Genomic DNA, 18,472 nt, shown 5'->3' with positions numbered 1-18,472 from the left:
CAATTAAGTTATGAAACTTGTCAATTGATTTTTATTTAACATTTTTCTTTTTGAATTTAGCTTATTTTTAAATCTAGTGTAAACAAGATTTGGATTAAAAAACTATACTTGGACCAAAAAGACGTCATTTTAACATGATGTTTTTCATGTTTTAGTCACGTTAGCGCCATATGCAAAAGAGAAAATAACAAAAAGAAATTACCTCGGTTTTTCCGTTAGCCAAGTTGGACGAAGATAACGAAATGACTTGTTTGCACTAATTTGATAAGTTTTATAAATTGATTACACTTTTTGAAAGTTTTAGATTTAATAATACTTATGTGATAAGTTTTAGGATTTTTTATTACGCTTATTCCGTAATAAACATAAGAGACCTAGCTTTGTACTATGTAAACATCTCTTTCTGGATTTTAAGAACTGCATGTGATAAGTTTTGACACGTGATTGCGACCTTGCATGACTCACAGAGCTTGAAATCACATTTTAATAAGTAGCGAAAGACTGCTTTTGATTCTCAGTATAATGATTAAATTAACTAACAGTAAAAAAGAATTACACACGTGAAATCTATGTATAGTGATTTTATTCCTCTTTCAAACTTAGAATGAGTTTGTTCCACAAAAAATGAATAATGTGATAAATATTTTTTTTTAAAATGACCGTTTGTATCACCTACAAAAATAAATAAAGGAAAAAAATTGCATCGTTCATAAAAATATTTAGGCACAAATTGTTATACATAATAGAAATATTTTTTATTGACTAATTATTTCAACCAATATAAATAATTTCAAAATATTTATTTTTCGCCTTAAAATTTGTGCATCTTGACAATGGCATCCCGTGGATAATGTCCTTAGTTTGTGCACCATTGAAGAAAATATTTATTTTGAAGTGAAACCACAAGTATAAGCATTTCCTCGATGTACTAATTTTATCAGATTAGATTTGTGCTTATGTCAATGAATTTCGTCGATGCGAATCAATGTGAAGATGACATTGAATATATTGAGATATTTCATGGGCTTAATTGAACGAATCAAAAGTTAAAAGCCTATGAACAAAAATTCAAGAATTTAATTGGCCAACTGAAGTGACTGTTGAGCGTTCATGCTATTGTTTAATGTTCTTATGTTATGTGCGGGAATTTATACAAACTGGAAATTACCACAAGGAGATGATGGGAAACGGTTCTTTCTAAGAACATCCTGTGAAAGAAGTGAGACGTTGTTGATTAAAAACACAAATGAAATTAGCATGTGAATATAGTATCAAAGCGCTCTTCTTCTTTACCCTAAATTCAAAGATCTTTTTAACAAATCCAAGCCTACGACACGACTAATCCTTACGAAGGCCCAATGAAACGCCCCATCAATGTACATTGGGTAAAGCTCCGCAGGATAGAGCGGCCTCCAATGTTATTGTTAGTAGGCAACACAGTGATTTGAACACCGGATGTGTAAGCTCGAATCCAAGCAATGAACAACTAGACCAATCCAACAACCCTTGGGGGTCAAAATATATTTATCTATGTATAGGCAGACAGCTTATAGAAAGATGGGTAGTGCACCAACTGATGTTATGAATAATAACAGAGAAAATGAAGCATGGCTTCGCACATATATGCCACGTCCTTCTCTTCTGTTGAGAGTATTTGGCCGATGGGGGGCTTATTTGTTTATTTTTTTATTATTTTATGAATAGTAGCAATAAGGGCAATATTGTAATTCTTGACCTTTTGGCTTTATTATAAATAAATAGTTTAGGGTCACATTGACCTAATCAAGCATTCAACTTAGTTTTTTTTTTTTTTCTCTACATGGTATCGAGCAAGGACCGAACCGAAGCCCCAACCCTAGTTTCTTCTACGCACAATCGTTCTTTTCTCTCTCTCTCTCTTTTCTCGCCCCACCGCAATTCCTTCTCACCTTCTTCTTTGCTCTCTTTCACAGCATAGGGCGGCACTAATGAGGTGACTCTTCAAATCTAGTGTCTGCCCTAAATCTCACCTCTATGAGATAAATTAAAGATTCTTTACGGTTTGCGATAGGAGGTTCAACCACTTCACCGATTTTTTGGATCTTCTTGTTTGAGATAGTTTACGCCTTGCTGCTGGCCTTTCCTCTCGTGTGTGAACTAAAGCCCTAACCCTAGTTTCTTCTACACGCAATCGTTCTTCTCTCTCTCTCTCTCTCTCTCTCTCTCTCTCTCTCTCTCTCCACCGCAGTTCCTTCTCACCTTCTTCTTTGCTCTCTTTCACAGCATAGGGCGGCACTAATGAGGTGATTCTTCAAATCTAGTGTCTGCCCTAAATCTCACCTCTATGAGATAAATGAAAGCTTCTTTATAGTTTGCGATAGGAGGTACAACCTCTTCACCGATTTTTTGGATCTTCTTGTTTGAGATAGTTTACGCCTTGCTACTGGCCTTTCCTCTCGTGTGTGAAAACCAAAGTACTGCAGCTTGTGGACCACCATATTTATTTTTTTCAAGTTCTTTGGGAAAAATCAAAATCATTGGATTTTTTTTCAGGTTTTCATAACCCTGGAAAAATCGATTTTTGTCTTCCCTTGATCTTATTTGGCTGCTTTTTGGAGGACAACTTCAACCTACTACCAAAGGACTTCTAAACAATTTTTGGCCTTTTTTTGGCAACGTTTGGCAATTCTATTGCTCTGTTTACACTTTTCAAATCGATTTTTGAGACACAATGTCTAAGGATTCAACCGTGAGCTCTAAACCTACAAGAGATGGCCATATAGATTATTTTAATTTTTTGCAATCCCTATGAAGCTTGACGGCACAAATTATTTGATATGGTCTCGATCGGCATTCTTGACCATTGCGGGCCGGGGGCTTACATGACATATCAACGGCACTTCAGCGAGGCCGGCTACATCAAGTACTACTCATGAAAAGTGGATCTCGAATGACTCTTTGATAATGTCATTTTTGCTTAACTCGATGCGATCACATATTGCAAAAGGATATCTACTTCTCAATATTGCGGCACAGATTTGGTTGGCTACAAGGGATACTTATGGTCAACTCGGGAATGATGCACAAATGTATAAACTTCGAAAAAGGGTTCCCGACACCACTCGGAAGGAAATGACTATATCTCAATATTATGCTAAGCTTCGGAGTTTGTGATAAGAGCTAGATCATTATGCCAATTATCACCCAACCAATGATGCGGACGTTGCTGCCTACAAGAGACGTGTGGACAAGATCGGAGTTTATGATTTCTTGGCGGGATTAAACGTTGAATATGATCATATACGTGTTCAAGTCCTTAGCCGGTCTCCATTCCTACTCTAGAACAGTTTTATGCCCTAGTTCACTATGAAGAAACCCATAGGACAAGAATGCTTCATCCCTCTACTGTTGATCGATCTGCTTTACAAACCAGGTCTGGCACTATTGCCAAATCTGGTTCGTCCTTTCGGTCCGATACCTCTAAGGAGATCGTGAAGTGTGAACATTATCATAGGCCGTATCACACTAAGGTTACCTATTGGAAGTTACATGGAAAACCTGCAAATTTTGAGACAAAAAGAGCACAAAAGAAGGGGAAAAAACAATGCAAACCATACTACAATTGTTCATGATGCACCTACTATTGATATCGATTTATCCTAAGAAGAACTTCAGGCATTTCGATGTCTATTGAAAGCTTCTGTTGTTGTTGCCTTCTCCACGGTTGCCAATTTATCTTCTCATTTTGCTTCAAACCTAGCCACTTCAAGTATCTTCTTTGGGGGGTCTAATACCTCTCTTGTTTCCAGCCCCTGGATCATTGATACGAGGGCTGCGGATCACATGATAAGTTCTTCTAATCTCTTCCAGCAACATGCCTCTACTTCCGGTGGAGACAAAGTTCGCGTAACCGATGGAACCCTCTCTTCCATTACTGGAAAAGGGTTTATCAATTGTTCCCCCACTCTTCCATTATCTTCCGTTTTACATATCCCATCATTCTCTACTAATCTCCTTTCTATCAGTAGTCCGACTCGAAATTTTAATTGTAAAGTAACATTTTTTCCTTCTTATTGTGTTTCTCAAGATCCGGTAACTGATGGAGATTGGATATTGTCGATTGGATGGTGATTTTTATTTGCTCGAGGGTAGTGGGGTTTCTATTTCTACTTTGTCTTCTATGCCTTATCAAGTTAATTCGGCATTGACGAATCTTCATCAATGGCACTGTAGATTAGGTCATCCCCCTTTAGGAACTTTAGAAAAAGTTTTTCTTAATCTCGTTTCGAATTGTAATAAAGATGAGTTTTTTTGTAAAGCCTATGTTTTGGCTAAACAAACTCATTCAACATATCCATCTTCAAATAATAAAAGTGGTTTCTCATTTCTTGCAATTCATACTAATGTGTGGGGTCCTTCTTGGCATACTTCTATTTCCTGTCATCGGTGGTTTGTCACTTTTATCGATTGTCATTCTCGTACAACTAGGGTTTATTTGTTGAAACATAAAAGTGACGTTTTTCACTGTTTTCAAAATTTTCACAAAATGGTCCGGACTCAGTTCAATGCCACTTTAAAAATTCTTCGTAGTGATAATGGCATTGAATACATTGAGGGTCGGTTTCAACAATATCTCTCCGATCATGGCATTATTCATCAGACTAGTTGTATTGATACCCCAGCACAAAATAGTGTTGCCGGAAGAAAAAGAACCGACATTTGTTAGAGGTCGCTAGGTCTCTTATGTTTGCACGTCATGTCCTAGCTCAATATTTGAGTGATGTTATCTTAACCGCTACCTATTTAATAAATCAAATGCCTACAAGAATTCTTGATTTTCACACACCTATTGATGTTTTGCGAGGATCGACTTTTATTCTTACCCCAAAAATTTTTTGTTGTATTTGTTATGCTCGTAACACCACCTCTAAAAGTAAGTTAGAACCCCGTGATCTCCGCTGTATTTTTCTTGGGTATTCAACTACTCAAAAGGGTTATAAGTGTTATCATCCTCCTTCTAGGTGCACTATTGTATCTATGGATATGCTTTTTCAAGAGTCTAATTCCTATTATTCAGAGTCTAATTCCTATTATTCTGATTCACCTCTTCAGGGAGTGTCCTAGTGTAGAGATGTTGCCCACTCTAGATGTTCCTATAGATATTACTTACCCTTCTTCTTCGATAGTCTCCGATGGTTCTCCTCCTTCCCAAGAGTGTTCTCCTCTTGGTAAGACATTACAAGAAGAGAAGAACAATACAACACAAGAAGAGCATAGTACAAGACTACATGGGGAGATAACAAAGCAACCACTTCAGGGGGAGTCTACTCCCACTCCCGTTAAGCAAACTATTGATAGTAGCAAGACATTGAAAACATATCATCGTAGGGAGCCGACTACCAACAAGCGGGTTAAGACCACTTATACATTGCATGTTCAATCATCATCTCGGAATCCGGATTCTACTGCTCCTTCCGGTAAGATTTCTTCTTTTGATCTTCCTATTGCACTTCGAAAGGGTAGTAGAACTTGTACTCAACACCCTATATCCCAATTTGTCTCAAATGACTCTTTGTCTAGCTCTTGTCGTACTTTTGTGTCTTCGCTATCTTCCGTTTCTATACCACAAAATTGGCGGGAAGCTTTTGCGGATGAAAAGTGAAAGACAGCAATGGTGGAGGAGATGTATGCTTTGAAGAAAATGACACGTAGGATCTTGTTGTTCTTCCTCCCGAGAAACAACCAATAGGATGTGAGTGAGTGTTTGTAGTCAAACAAAAGATGGATGGTGTTGTAGAAACAGATCTAAAGTATGGTTAGTGGCAAAAGAATTTACTCAGACTTTTGGGATTGACTATCAAGAAACATTTGCTCCTATTGTCAAGTTGAATACTGTTCGAGTACTACTTTCGTGTGCTATTAACTAGGGATGGGATCTTCCACAGTTAGATGTGAAGAATGCCTTTCCTTCATGGAGAGCTAAAAGAGGATGTGTACATGGAGATTCCTCTAGGCTTTTCTTGTAACAAAACTCAAGGTAAAGTGTGCAAGCTGAAACATGCACTTTATGGTTTAAAGCAATCACCTCGAGCTTGGTTTGGTAGGTTTCAGAGAGCTATGGTCTCTGTTTGGTATAAATAGAGCAATGATGATCACACTTCGTTTGTGAAAAAATTAGATGCTAAAATTATTATTCTCATTGTCTATGTAGATAACATTGTTGTCACAGGAAATGATAGTGATGAGATCGGCCAATTGAAGAAGTTTCTCGAATAATAGTTCGAAATAAAAGATCTTGGAAAGCTTCGGTATTTTATTGGGATTGAAGTTGCCCGATCTTCAAAGGGTATATTTCTATCCCAAAGGAAGTATGTCCTTAATCTTTTGATAGAAGTTGGATTATTTGGATGTCATCCCTCCGATACGCCTATTGAAGCTAATACTCGTCTTGGAGAAAAAGATGGTGATCCAATGGATAAAAGTCATTATCAACGGTTAATACGCAAGTTGATTTATTTGTCCCACACCCGACCTAATATTGCTTTTGCTATGAGCCTGGTGAGTCGGTTTATGCATGATCCATACTCTACTCGTATGAATGTTGTTCTTTGGATCCTTCGGTATTTGAAATCTACTCCTGGGAAAAGGATTCTTTTGTCTCCTCATGATGGCTTGAAGGTTGAAGCTTTATACAAATGCTAATTGGGTTGGATCTCTAGACCGGAAGTCCATTTTTGGGTATTGTACTTTCTTAGGAGAGAATATTGTGACTTGGCATAGGAAAAAGCAGAATGTGGTTGCTTGGTGTAGTGCTAAAGCAGAGTTTTATGCGATGGCACAAGGAGTTTGTGAACTATTATGGCTTAAAAGATTACTTGAAAATCTTGGTATATCCATTTATCTTCCTATGATGTTATATTGTGATAATAAGGCCGCCATTAATATTGCTCACAATCCAATACAACATAGCCGTATAAAACATGTGAAGATTGATAGACACTTTATCTAAGGAGAAATTGAAGAGTGGATTAATTTGTATGCCCTTTGTTCAATCCGGTGATCAACTTGCTAATGGGTTCACTAAAGGACTATGGAGTAAATCGTTTCATCCCGTTTTAGTCAAATTGGACGTGTGATATTTATGCTCCAACTTGAGGGGAAGTGTCAAGAGTATTTGGCTGATGAGGGCTTATTTGTCTATTTTTTTATATTTTTTATGAATAGTAGCAATAAGGGCAATATTGTAATCCTTGACTTTTTGGCTTTATTATAAATAGATAACTTGGGGTCACATTGAACTAACCAAGCATTCACTACAATTTTTTTCTTTGAACACTTTCCTACTAAAGTGGCAAGTATCAATGTATGAACCACCACTAACTCAATAAACTCAAAGCGTTCTAATGTTGATTAGCAAGAAAACCTTGGTGAACCTTCATGACCAATTTCTGCCCGTCAACTTAGAGATGGTCAGATCTGCACCTCCAAAGCCGTCCATAACTGCCTTAGCTGATGGAAACTCCGCTCTGGAAGTAAAACTGTGAGGGAGGAAAACATAAAGATTAGGACTAGCAAAGACAGCTTCCTTTGAGAACTCAAAACAAGGTGGGCTTTTTGAAAATGTAAGTCCACCTCTGGGCGTGCCTGGGCATTCATTAGAGAAAAACGTCTAGCAATGGACTTGAAATCAAAGAACCAAGGACTCTTTTTTCCATATCAAACTGAAATTCTAACCGGTTTGAGGAAGTAACCAAACATCACTATTGCACAGCTATTCCCAGCATCAACCTAGTCCTACTGGGCCCTTGATTCCTTTGGTTTTCAAGCATCCGCCACTACACTTCCAAAGTAAATAGACAACTTATCTATGGCGTCTTATGTCCTCCCTGAGTGCCAAATTTTTTTTCTTATGGTCCCAATTTTCCAGTGACATGTAAATGTCATCTGAAGGAATCAACAGAGATGAAGGCTCAATACAGCCTAGGAAAAGAGCAAAAACAAACGGCCAAAAGTCTTATCTTTGCAGCCCCGCATATGCATCTTAGCATTCAGAATCAACCACCCTCTAAAATGTTATAAGAGTACCCATGTATGTCTAAACTCTCACACTAAATTATTTTTAATTCACCACTATTAGTTTGTGGCAGAAAAAGGTTTTTCATTGATGGCCATTGGTCTGGAAGAAATCAATGAACGGAAGGGAATCATTGTTAAGACAGCCCGCGATGTTTACTTCATCTGCACACTTTAAGATATATCTAGCAAGATCGGAGTTGGCAAAGCTGTCAACTTACAAAGGTAAAAGATAGATGTAAAAAGTCCAGCCTTTTGGGGGTGCGATTGTGAGAGAGAGAGAGAGAGGTATATACGGTGCGTCAAATGAAGTTGAGTGCAAGTTGAAACACAAGCCAATGAGACTGTCCTGAGTTGTGTGCCAATTGGGCACTCTGAGGGCACGCACATATGAAAGTGAAGAGCGAAAAACGATATGTTGGAGTAAGGGAGTGCACTTAATACTGTTGTCTTAGAATGCTCCCACCATTCTTTTAATTAGACAATAAGGATGAGGTGTTCCGATCTTCATGGTATCAACTGGAGGGACATAAACACATTAGAAAAAGAAGGGGAAAATTGCAAGTTTCTCCCGAAAAGAATTGCCACAAGTTCCATGAGTCAAATAAAAGAAAGACTACTTGTCACTTTAAACTTCCACCAGAAAAGCCCAGGTCATGAAGTTCGCATTTGCAGTTTGTCAAAGTCAAAATTCAGTACAGTATTGGGCACATCTACACGATACACTAATACTCACGATAATTACAATATATTGACACCAAGGTTAAAATTTAGAAGAATTGAGATTGTACTGAAAATAGTGTCCTAGGGTTTAGTAAAGCACTGATGTTAATTAAGAAGGAAGACAACTGATGAGAAGGTGACTGGAAAGGCCTATCTATACCCCAGAAATAACAAGATCTCAACCTTGGATTAGACATAAAATTTCTAATCTCAGCCATCCGACCCCATTAAGGGTCACATGCATATCACATGACTAGCTTTATTATATAACAGCATATAAGAAAAGACTAGAAAAGAAGAGACACTTAAACTCCTAAATAAAACTATGCTCCTGCGTCAGATACACAATGTACCAAGTGCATCTGCAGTAATTCTATTGACAGACAACTTGAAGTGCACATAAGAAATCTGGGCAACACGAGGTGATTACCTGCTCCGTACAACGACACATGGCATCCCGATTCTCTCAGCTGCAGCCACACCAGATTGACTTCCTGCTACAAGGATACATCTGCAGACAGGAACCCCCGCAAATTCGGCACCAGCACGCAATGCAACTACAATCTTCTCTAAGCTGAATCCCAAAGGTGCGACGAAATTAAAAATCAGAAAACCACTGGTTCACGCCAATCATTTTGACTCAGTGAAAAATTCCACAGCAATTCAAGTAACTTGATATTTCCCGAGCTTCCTACATCTGAAGTTTACTGGCATAGATCTGTGAAAACTCAGAAATCATGAATGTATCCCTCGACTTCTTCACATAAAAGCATATCATAGCAAAGGGTAGGCCCAGAACACAATGGTCAAACTCAGATTGTTGCCAAGGACCCAGATAAATCACAAACTGATGGAATACTACTGTGTAAAGAGAGAAATGTCTAAGTTCGAAACATTTATGCACTTTCTTCACAGATTGAGTGATGAAACTACTGCATAAAGTTAGCAATTTCTAAGTTGGAAACATTTATGCACTTTCTTCACAGATTGAAGCAACTTAAAAATTGTACAGCTGCAAATGATAAATAGATATCTCAACATTTTGAGCCACAGGAATGCAAAACCAAGAAATTTGACCATCCATCATTATTCATTGGGAAATACAAGCTTGGGAGAAAAAAAGGTATGCGCACCATATTACCTTTCAGATGAGGTGGTATCAATCTCTACACTCACTTTTAGCATGGAAGCAACCTCCTTTGCTATTCTTTGTTTCTCTGCAGAAGCTGGTCCGAGAAAAGGAGTCTTTTAGAAGCCAGGTTCTTAACTCTAAGGTTCCGTATGTCTCACAGAAAATGAATGATTCAGAAAATATTTTCCTAAAAATAATCGCTTGCATTGCTTATAAAAATGAATGAATGAAAGAAATATGTTCTTATTGTATTGACGTCGGTAATGCATATGTTATTGATTAATTATTTTAAGCGATGCAAGCAATAATTTTTAGGAAAATATTTTTCAAATCATTTATTTTCTGCGAAACGAACAGAGTCTAAGATAAAACAGTAGAACATGATGAAAAACAGTATCTAAAAGCACAGTAATATTCTTTCTCAGACAATTCTTTTCTATTATCCATGTCAATTAGAGAGTAAGAACTTGTTCATGAAGATTGCATGGCGTAATGTACCCTTTTTATAGGGCCGTCAGTACCCAACCAACACTCCTAAACAACTGTTAACAACAGCAAACTACTACTAAAGAGTCAATCGTTACTCAAAACATTCAAATGCTTCAGATATTTAAGTATAAAATACAAGCAAAATGCAATATATACACGTCACAAACTCCACTGCATAAGGAATTCAAAAATGGCAATCTTTACACTCCATCATGCCAATAGATTAATCAAAAGGATGTTCCAATTACGTTTACTATATATCTAGCCGCATCAATGTAGAAGTTGAAAGGAGAAGGAAAAGACCAAAGTGGATAAAGCTTCCCTTGCACTCAAGTAAATAGAAATTACACGGAGAATTGTAGTGTTCACGGACATTTGTCCATGGTTTGGTATTATGTCATAAGAGTAAATCAAACTAGTGTAGGTGAAAATGAGGATACTGGCTTTTTTGTCAGGTTAACCTTTTAGTAAAGTTAACAACAAAGCTGCGAGTTTACTAATGTCAAAGTCAATAGAAATTTAACAAAACTCTTTCAAAATTTACCAGTTGCGTCAAAATTTTCACAGTAAAATTAGTAACTTACATGGAAATTTAGCTCACTGTGGTCAATTACTAACTAGCGTAAGAGTCAACAAATATCTTATTGGGTAAATTACTAATCTTCATTTGAGTAGGTTAAATAGTATTTCGGAACCATTAATTTGAGTGTGAAGCCAATAGATTAACCTACTAAAATGAAGACTAGTAATTTACTCAATGATTCAATCTGATCGTTTTCTCCATCATTGGTGCTGTATGTGAACATAAAGCTCTACATTAGATGATCGTTTGTTGACCTTACATGCATAATTTAAGGATAAAAAAAAAGAATGAGAAGAATTTAAGGAGGAAATCACAAGAAATAGCTGAAAAGCAATAACACAGGAAATAAAATGTTGCAAACTAACATTAAGTGGCAAGTCTACCTGCCTTGGCCACTTCCTTAGCCAGCACCTCATCCAACCCTGAAGACACTCCTTTGCCAAGCACTAGTTGCCCATAGAGACTCTGTTCAACCTCTGCTGGGCCTATAATCTTGACTTTGGAAATCCTTTCTTGGCCAAGCTTTTCAGCAACTGACCTAAAATTTTTTGTACCAAAAGAATTGAAAGGATCCTTACAAACAGTAATGAGTCATTGATCAAGTGATATTGAGCTTGCTAAACTTAAGCTAAAACAGAATATGATTGAGTGACTAATGGGTATTGCATCTTTAATTAGATGGACTTTCCACATGGAAGATATGCTATTTCTTTATCTTTATATAGATCACAATGTGATTGTTGAAGCATAGATCATTTCCATCAGCCAACAATTGTAAATCTTTCACAAGATTATGTTCAAGCCTGAGAGAACATGTGGCAATAAACATCACCAAAGAAAATGAATTTCTCATTCCTGAAGCACAATGACAATGAGTACACTAGTACATAAAAAAAAATCTGAAAAACACTACAAAAAAATCAAAATCTTCTGCAATCTAAGAAACCATGATGACGTGGACATGAATAAGAAAGCCAAGGTTGACAGCATTCATGACGTAATCATTCCTATCACACAATTTGTTTATTTAAAGAGCTTTGGTAGACTAAAAAGCTTACTAAAACCCTCCAAAAAACTCATTTAGAAACAGCATCTCCCTTCTACTGATAAAAGATTTTAAAAAAATCAGCACATCAACGCTAAAGTTTCTAATGGCAATTTGATGATTTTTACAATCATCCATGGAACCACACAAAAATCGTCATCAAAGGAAGACTGAAAGTTTGTAATTTTTCACATTAAATATAAGTGAAATTATGACACAGGAAGTCCTTAAATTTTTTCTCAATGTTCAAAGTGGTCTTTGGATTTTTTTTTTTTTCCAGTCCACTCCTTAAACTTTTGAAAAATTGGCTCAATTTTGTCCTTTTATTAAAATTCCAGATGGTGTTAGCCGACGTGGACGATGATGTCATCAATTTGCACAAGCTAGCATCCACAGTCTGATGTGTCGTCCATGTCACACTGCTCTCTCTCCACAAAAAATAAATAACACCAGCAAACCCCATGACTGCCAGTGCTACCACCAACACCAAACTCACCTCCAAAGCCACCAAACTCGGCACTGCCACTGCTGCCGCCCCAACCAGACTCAGCCGCCGCCGCTGCCGCCACCACTAGGACCCTAAAGTCGGCCACTATCCATACTAGCAATTAACATGACCTGCCTAATTACCTCCATTGAAGAAGCAAGAAGCACGATTTTGGGGAAAGAAAGAACAAAAAAAGATCTCTACAAACAATGCAGAGGGAGCAGCCCATGTTGTATAACTCCTAGTTGCCCTCAAAACACATATTCTAGCTAAGAAATCCATACTCAAATTCACTTGTAAGTTCTTTAGGGTTCTAAAACTGAAGCATTGCGAGGATTGGGCAATTGTAGTTAAAATTCCTTTCTTTAAGGTCCAGTTAAGAGTTGCTACAGCTGAGAAGCAGTCCAAGATACTGGAGATCATGTCTATCTCCAATTTGGTGAAATTGCCGAGCTCAAAGTTGCTTTTCAACTGAGAGAGAGGCAACGAGGGTGGTGATTACAGAGAGAGTACCGATCCAGAGCTTATATTGATTATTAGAGAGAGGGTGGTGCAGCGGGATAAGTTCGACAAAAAGACAGAGGTGTAAGGTCCGCATCAGTGGGGCAAGAAGAAAAAGAAAAACAAGCAAAACAAAAAGAAAAATGAAAAAAAGGCCGAGTTAAAAAAAAGTGGCGTGGCACTCCGTATCCATTATTTTGGTCCAATCACTGCTGAGTTGGCAGTCCATGCAAAAGAAAATACACATGACCTTATGCTCAAACTAAAAGAAGGATGACGTTGAGCTGATTTTGAAAAATTCAAGGACCACATTGAACAAATGGACCACATTGAGAAAAAAAAAATGTTCAAAGACCACATGGAACAATGAGAAAAAAAACGAGAAAAAGTTCATGGACTTGCTTCGTCATTACCCCAATACATGTCAAGAACTGCATTACGTGAGTTACACAAAGCAACGTCAGAATGCTAAAAAGGCCTAGATGATTTATACATGTTTGAGAACTGTATTATGTGGGTTACACAAAGCAATGTCAGAATGCTCAAAAGGCCTAGATGATTTTACTGTGGATAAATAACTTCCTATCACAGTAAAGTACTATGATACTAGGTCAGGTTAAGTGCATATCCCCACTTGTACTATAAGCAGTCCATAAGAAGAAGAAGCAATAGCTTACTGCTCAAGGATGATCAATTGAACATGGAATGTAAATTTAACAAAATTGCAAGACTCCGTAAAGTTTGGTTAGATAAGTGTACCTGGCGATTTTATCCCCACTTTTACTGTATGCAGTCATGATGAGCACTGGTATACCTTCATCCCATGCATTATCAATAAAACTGCAAAATAAATTGGCAGAAGGCATAATTTTTAGGTAAAAGTAGAGAGCAATCATTTTGCAAAATATGCACTGCATAATAGTTTTCAGGAAGAACAACAAAATACTTGAAACTTAGATCTGGCGTGAAGTTCTTAAATGTTCAAAGATAGAAAGACACCGCATGTATGCGTGGATTTAGCTTCAGTCAGATGCATGGAAAGAAGCAGACCCAAGTGCACTTATGGAGCGACGGCAATGGGTTCTTCCCAGTGCAGTATCTTCATTGAATTTCTGCCTCAGAAGTTTGCATTTATGACATTCTTTCCTTTAAATTTGCCCCTAAGGCTGTCTGTACAAAACAGAAGCTATCAATTTCCATGCTAAAGGGAAGATGTCCATCAAAACCTCCCATAAGGAGTTCCAACCACATGCCAAACATGTGCTGAAGCCAACCTTCTATTGGCAGCTAGGAAGAGGAATTACACCACTACATCAAAATGCTAAGAGGACCGTCTACCCATGAGATCAGCATAGGAATAGGTGCCAACAAACACATATTTCCTTGTCACCTCCTCATCTGATGTCAAACAGACTACATTACTTATGAGTGATGACATATAAAACGCATTTGCTTTTCAGTTAGAAAAAAAGATGCAGAAGAAGTGGACCATTCACTAATGCATTAGGATCATGTGGAATTGAGGATGCCACCAAAGAACAAGGACATCTTATGTCACGTAACATGAACTGACATTTTTAGACTTGGCTACTAGGCCTTGACTTATTATGCATACTGTTAGGACTTCAGCACAAGCTAACTGATCCTTTTTTCTATAAAAGGATAACAGTAATCCATTCCAATGAGGGCCAACATTCTGCAGGACATGCAGTTCCAGACTAAAGTGCCCTTCTGTACCGAACTCTAAAAAATACAATAAGACATGAAGCATGTAAATATACCAATTCCTCAGTAGTTTATCACTCAGAAATAAATTAAGTCGCGGAAGTAAATGGCCCTTCATGGACCACATAATTCTCCTACTCCAATTGTAAGGAAATTAAACCCAAAACTTAGGTCTTGCTCGGATAAAACTATACAATAAATAGTCAAAATCCCAACATTGACTTTTTAACTGTTGACAACCTTAAGTGCTCAAGTATGGAAGAGAAATTTGTGCGTTGATGTCTCAAAATCAAATATCGAATGTTATTTATTTTACCCTTACCAAACATGCAATTGCGGATACTGTTGGTAAATTTCAGTAAGATAATTGATAATATGGTTATGTTCTTTGAAACAAAGAATCAAGAAAGATCTAAGCAGTATTGATCAGATCTAAGTAGTATTGATTTTCTTTCTATAACTAAAAGTAAGAGAAGCTTTTCACTTTCTACAACTACAGAATTCAAAGAGCAAGCAAAAATAATATCTCTAATTGAAAGGACAGCCATGTTCATAGAGATACATTTAACAAGCTGTGAGAAAAAGGGTGATTTTGACCGACTATCGTAAAAAGACAAGTGATAAAAAAGAAGGTTTTTTTTTTTATCATACATATAAAGGAAATTATATGCTCAGAAACAACAGATAATTTACTGGCATATCGTTAGATGGAAGAACTTACTCTTGAATTCCAGGTCGTAAAGGTAAATCTTTTGACATCATAAGTTCATCCATCGCATTTTTCTGCAGCAACCAGCTAGGATGATAAGTATCTTATAAGAAAGTTATCTAAGTGTAAGGAAGAGGAAAAATTCCCACCAATAACGTTATAAAATGAAGTACATTAGATGGAATAGACAAAGGATGTGAAGCACAATAGACAAGGACAGCAAAGTCAGGTTCTGGTCCTGACAAGGACGCAGAGCGATAAGCAAATAACAATGGTTGCTCATGTCACAAAGTGAACTTCTACCAACAAATTTCACAGAAATGCAAGGCGTCTGAGGTTTTCCCTAGCTTTTAGCATTCATCGCAAAAAAATGCATATTTTCAGCGAATGAGAATACTTGTCTTGCTCATGGCTTCTAGTAAGGGGACACTTGGAGCATTGCATACTTGTTTTGTACATCTAATGCCAAAGAAGATTGAGCTCAAGAACAAATAAGTCAACTTACCTTCTCTCGCAAGACACTTTTCACAAACGAACTCTTCTCGCTAGTGGGCAATGAAGTAGGCCAACCAATCTATATTTAGAAATAACATCAGGTAAGAAGTAAAACAGGAAGAATATGAAACATGGAAACAGATACACAAGCTCTATTATATTTCCGTAAATGAACAGGAAAGAGAGGAAAAAGAGCTTACACGGTTAAAATATAGAATCAGCATCCTTTCCTCACCAGCGGCACTCTTCCTGGAAGTCATGACAGAATCAATCACAGCAGCCTTAATTTCAGGACAAGATGCTTCACCATTCAATTTCAAACTACTTAAGATGCAAGAATATTCACTGCATCAAGACATTTGAAGTGCATACAATACAGTTCTGAAAGCAATGCAGTTGGAGATAGAAAGGAGAGACTCTGATTGGCTGTAAAACGTGGCCCACTTGCTTCAGGTCTTCCATCTCACTTTATGTACCAGTTTTGCATGCCAGTCTTGATATAGCTATCATTACTCAAGAAGAATATCGACTTTTACAGATAGCCAATGTGTACGAACCCGACATGGGAATATAATTACAGACCAGATGAGAAATGAATGCATGAGTGACTAATTTTTCCAAACCTTACGAGGTCTAGGTAGACAGGCTGAGTCCAATTTGCGCAGTCAAGCCCAAGCTTTCTAAATGCTGAACATACCCAGAACGGAAATAGAGAGTTTAGCGGCATCGCTACATAAAAACATTTTCAAACTAAAAGGAACGACGCTGCGATGTTGTTGACAGACGAGCTCCCTGAAATTGAACTTACCCAAATTGAAGGCCTGGCGATTGGCCTTCCGGTAGGCATCCACAAGGACCCTAGGGAAATCCGAACACAAGAAAAAGATGAGGAGAGAAAAACCCAAAACAGCAGAAAGAAAATGGGAAAATCAGCCCACCCTTCAACTTCAAGAAGGAGAGCGAGCTCTTGAGGTGGGTCTTGCCCAGAAAGCGAGCTCAAAGCGATGAAGTCGCAGGCACGCGAGTTCTTCCGGAAGAAGTTGGAGTAGATGAAGAGAGGGAGAGAGAGGGACGAAGGGAAGGTGCGAAGGAGACGAGGATTCTTCGGCGGAGGAGGAAGACGGAACTTGGACTTCCGGCGGCCCGTTGCACCTGCAGGGGCGTTGGAACAGCAGAAATGGTGGGGAGAGACAGGAGAGAGAGATTCCATCCGCACAGTAGACAGGCTCCGCATTGCCGGTTGTTGGCAAATTCCTCATGCACGCGGGCTAGATAGGCTACTTAGCTAGTCGTCTTGGGCGGGCCGGGCATTTCACGGACCTTGGTCCGGCCCGAACACTTTGGGAAAGTTTGAAGGTCGTGAAAGGCATGCCGTCAATGAACATCAAACTCCATTAAAGATAATCTAATGTTTATGCATGCAAAGAGAGGTTATTTCCTAATTTGAGTTGTTTTGTTCCCTACTTTCCAATTTTAAGGTTTCCTATTTTAATGTTTCGTATTTTGATATTTCCTAGTCTTTTGGTTTTTTCATCAAAGACATTTCCTATTTGCAAGCTTTCCTATTTTGATGTTTCCTAGCTAACTGTCCTAGTCCTTCTATAAATAAGAGGGTGTTTCCCAAGTGAGTGATTCTTTTTTATCATTTATCCAATTCACTTTAATGGTGAACCTTAAAATCCTTCGGTTCTTTATCCAATTCACATTGGTGGTGAACCTTCGATTTTTTATTTTATTTTTATCTTTGGTTGGTCATTGGTGGTGGTCTTTGAGTTGTTTATCTTTGGCTGACGAAGTAATCCTTTATGCTTGGTGTTGAACTCTTCTATCCCAAAGTTCTTTCTTCGTAAACACATCAAACACTTTCATTCCGTTGAACACATTCAGCAATCTCATCCAATCTCACCACGCATCGAATTAGTATCACAACTTCAAGGTCTAACTAGTTGGGTGAGTTTTGCCATTTGTTGGTTCATATTTTCGTTCCGAAAAGATGAGTGATCCAAGCCCTAGAGTGGGTCAATTGATTGGAAACATTGTTGATCAAAGTCGGTCCAGAATTGAATAAGTGGTCTTCATAGCTCTTGTTGATTCTGAAGGTCAATTGGCCTAACTGCATGCTTAATTAAGCTTTGCATTTGATTGCTACATGTGTGATTAAGCTTGTGAGGCATGTTGATCGGCGAGTAGATTAGTGAGGAATGATTAGAGTTAATCGGTGATTGGTGGTATTAGCATATCGCTTTGTGAACACAAGTAAAGGTTAGTTATCACTAATCTTAGTCAATAAACCCTTAGTTATTTAGTAGGTTAAGTTGGGAAAATTGATACGCATGAGTAATCCAAAAGCCGATCCCGAGGCATTTGAATGCCAAATTTTGGGAGCTTTGCTAATCGTTTACCTCGATTGGATACATGTAATGAATTGAATGAATGAATGAATGAATTTGGATCAGATCATTTATGACCCGACCCAAAACCGACCCAATCCACCCCGTTGAACAGGTCAACATGCATATAACATATTTGAC

The 18,472-nt window shown here is 37.8% G+C and overlaps 1 protein-coding gene across 3 annotated transcripts; it reads right to left on the bottom strand.

Annotated features, from left to right (window-relative positions):
- Positions 1 to 1,440: 1,440 nt before the first annotated feature.
- LOC115729877 (CBBY-like protein) lies at positions 1,441 to 17,235 on the bottom strand. 3 transcript variants are annotated; one of them, XM_030660501.2, is made up of 12 exons: positions 16,880 to 17,230; positions 16,750 to 16,799; positions 16,565 to 16,628; positions 16,142 to 16,190; positions 15,952 to 16,020; positions 15,459 to 15,520; positions 13,772 to 13,852; positions 11,363 to 11,517; positions 9,917 to 10,001; positions 9,206 to 9,349; positions 7,316 to 7,517; positions 1,441 to 1,639 (listed from the first exon to the last, which is right to left on the bottom strand). In XM_030660501.2, the coding sequence occupies exons 1-11, from the start codon at positions 17,173 to 17,175 to the stop codon at positions 7,415 to 7,417; spliced, it is 1,158 nt and encodes a 385-aa protein (XP_030516361.1). In that variant the 5' UTR covers positions 17,176 to 17,230; the 3' UTR covers positions 1,441 to 1,639; positions 7,316 to 7,414. The 3 variants fall into 3 exon arrangements, with proteins under 3 accessions (XP_030516361.1, XP_048141269.1, XP_030516364.2); XM_048285312.1 differs by lacking the exon at positions 13,772 to 13,852 and having other exon boundaries at positions 16,880 to 17,232; XM_030660504.2 differs by lacking the exons at positions 1,441 to 1,639; positions 7,316 to 7,517; positions 9,206 to 9,349 and adding an exon at positions 9,356 to 9,493 and having other exon boundaries at positions 16,880 to 17,235.
- Positions 17,236 to 18,472: the final 1,237 nt, after the last annotated feature.

This window comes from Rhodamnia argentea, chromosome 9 (assembly GCF_020921035.1).
Source record: "Rhodamnia argentea isolate NSW1041297 chromosome 9, ASM2092103v1, whole genome shotgun sequence".
In the NCBI taxonomy this organism is placed as follows: domain Eukaryota; kingdom Viridiplantae; phylum Streptophyta; class Magnoliopsida; order Myrtales; family Myrtaceae; genus Rhodamnia; species Rhodamnia argentea.
Note: the sequence above shows the minus strand (reverse complement) of the source record. Positions and strands in the feature narration are given on the sequence as shown.